Below are 1,674 nucleotides of genomic sequence, written 5' to 3'. Positions count from 1 at the left end.
GTGACATACTTTTAAATTTGTATATATATAATTATGGCAATTATAAGTAAAGTTTTCTCAATATTTTCTCAGTCTTTTTGAAAATAATTTTCTAATTTTGCTTGTTGCCTTTTTTCCTATATTTTCATAAGAAATCAAACCAATTTGCTTTGTGCTCACAATACTTGTGAAAGGCGTCTGAATGCAAGAAAATCAGTTGAGATCTAGGTTTCAAAGGGTTCAAAATCATTGGAAGTTTTGGAAAAAGAGTTGGAATTTTCTTGTGTGTAATGAATTATTACAGAAATCTTCCATGGATACATTTACATGTCACGTGTCTCATCATGTGTCAGCTAGCTGAAATTATGTTTGGCAAAAGTTTGATCCTGATAAGTTTGAAAAATGCCAGGCAAGTAGAAAAAAAATTGTCCTTGAAAAGTCATGAAAAGGTTTTGAAATTTTCGCCCTGAATATGTATGTAAACCCTGACTGTAGTAAGCTAGGAAAGTTAATTTCGAGAGGCGTGAAACTTGGAAATCATCCATTTATCCAGCTCTGTCTTTGGTATTGTCATCGTCACGTCTTTCTTCTTTCCTTGTCTCACCAAAGAACGGGCCGCACCTACTCCTACGTCTTATCCGAGCCCAGCCGTATGGCCGGCCTTGTCATGCCCTACCCCAGCTGGGTGGGAGCCGACCACGCTGATGACCTGCAATACATGTTCGGAAAGCCTTTCCAAACACCACTGGGGTACATGCCTCGCCACCGTGACCTCGCCGGTTACATGATTAACTACTGGACCAACTTCGCCAAAACTGGGTATAACCCTGCAGACACAAGACATAGAAGCATCCCAGAGATAAAAGCAAACCTTAAATCACACACTAAAACAGAATTACCTCAATTCAGTTGCTGTTTTCTCTGATTGTCTCTACAGAAACCCCAACAAAGGAGAGAATGTGCCCGCTACCTGGCCTCTATTCACCGGTACTGGGCACCAGTACCTGGAAATCCATTCTAATATGAACAAGAACTATGTGAAACAGAAGATGAGAATGCGTTACGTGCATTTCTGGTGCAGCATCCTCCCCAACCTTCCCTCATCCATCTATGAATAAAGACCTTGTGCAATCACCTGTGCACCTGTACCTTACAGAGCGCCAGTATCAAATCAGTATTGCTTTATGAAAAATAAATAAATTTATGACAAATAAAAATGATATTTCCTTGGTTTTATTTTATCATGTGCTGTGCTTTAAATGCTTTACAGACTCAATTGCATGTTCAGAACCTGAGATTTGGATTTTGTTGTTTTTTGGAAAACAGATGGTAACAGATGCTGCAGTTAAATAATAGGTTTGGTAATTACTAGAGGCCCCACAATATGATTTTATCACATTACAATGTACAATGGATACAATGTTATTGCAGTTTTTAACAATTGGAAGTATGTTAAGTATTCTAGGTGACTGTAATTAATTGCAATTGATTCATTTTGTAAACTATGCAATTTACTACAGCAAATTATGACCCCAAAGGACAACTTTGCCAATACCCGTTATATCTAAAAAGATAACGTTTTCAGTCTGTGCATCTCACTTCAATCATTTTTATTGCAGCAAAATATTTTTAGTTAAAATAAATAAATAAATAAATAAAATGATTTTTATTGGTCTATTAAGCTACCAAAAATTT

General features: G+C 36.7%; 1 protein-coding gene across 1 annotated transcript; it reads left to right on the top strand.

Moving 5' to 3' along the window:
• The first annotated feature begins 565 nt into the window (after positions 1 to 565).
• Positions 566 to 1,196, top strand: LOC121937734 (bile salt-activated lipase-like). Its single transcript, XM_042481054.1, has 2 exons — positions 566 to 798; positions 917 to 1,196. The coding sequence occupies exons 1-2, from the start codon at positions 632 to 634 to the stop codon at positions 1,095 to 1,097; spliced, it is 348 nt and encodes a 115-aa protein (XP_042336988.1). The 5' UTR covers positions 566 to 631; the 3' UTR covers positions 1,098 to 1,196.
• Positions 1,197 to 1,674: the final 478 nt, after the last annotated feature.

Source organism: Plectropomus leopardus, unplaced genomic scaffold, assembly GCF_008729295.1.
Source record: "Plectropomus leopardus isolate mb unplaced genomic scaffold, YSFRI_Pleo_2.0 unplaced_scaffold27309, whole genome shotgun sequence".
NCBI classification, from domain to species: Eukaryota; Metazoa; Chordata; class Actinopteri; order Perciformes; family Serranidae; genus Plectropomus; species Plectropomus leopardus.
The sequence above is the reverse complement of the archived record's forward strand: the minus strand, read 5'-3'. Positions and strand labels throughout refer to the sequence as shown.

What these genes read in the sequence shown, in the direction of transcription:
- LOC121937734 (XM_042481054.1), top strand. Translation starts at nt 632, where the DNA reads ATGGCCGGCCTTGTCATGCCCTACCCCAGCTGGGTGGGAGCCGACCAC. An exon ending in ACCAACTTCGCCAAAACTGG is followed by an intron (nt 799 to 916) that starts GTATAACCCTGC and finishes TTGTCTCTACAG; the next exon opens with AAACCCCAACAAAGGAGAGA.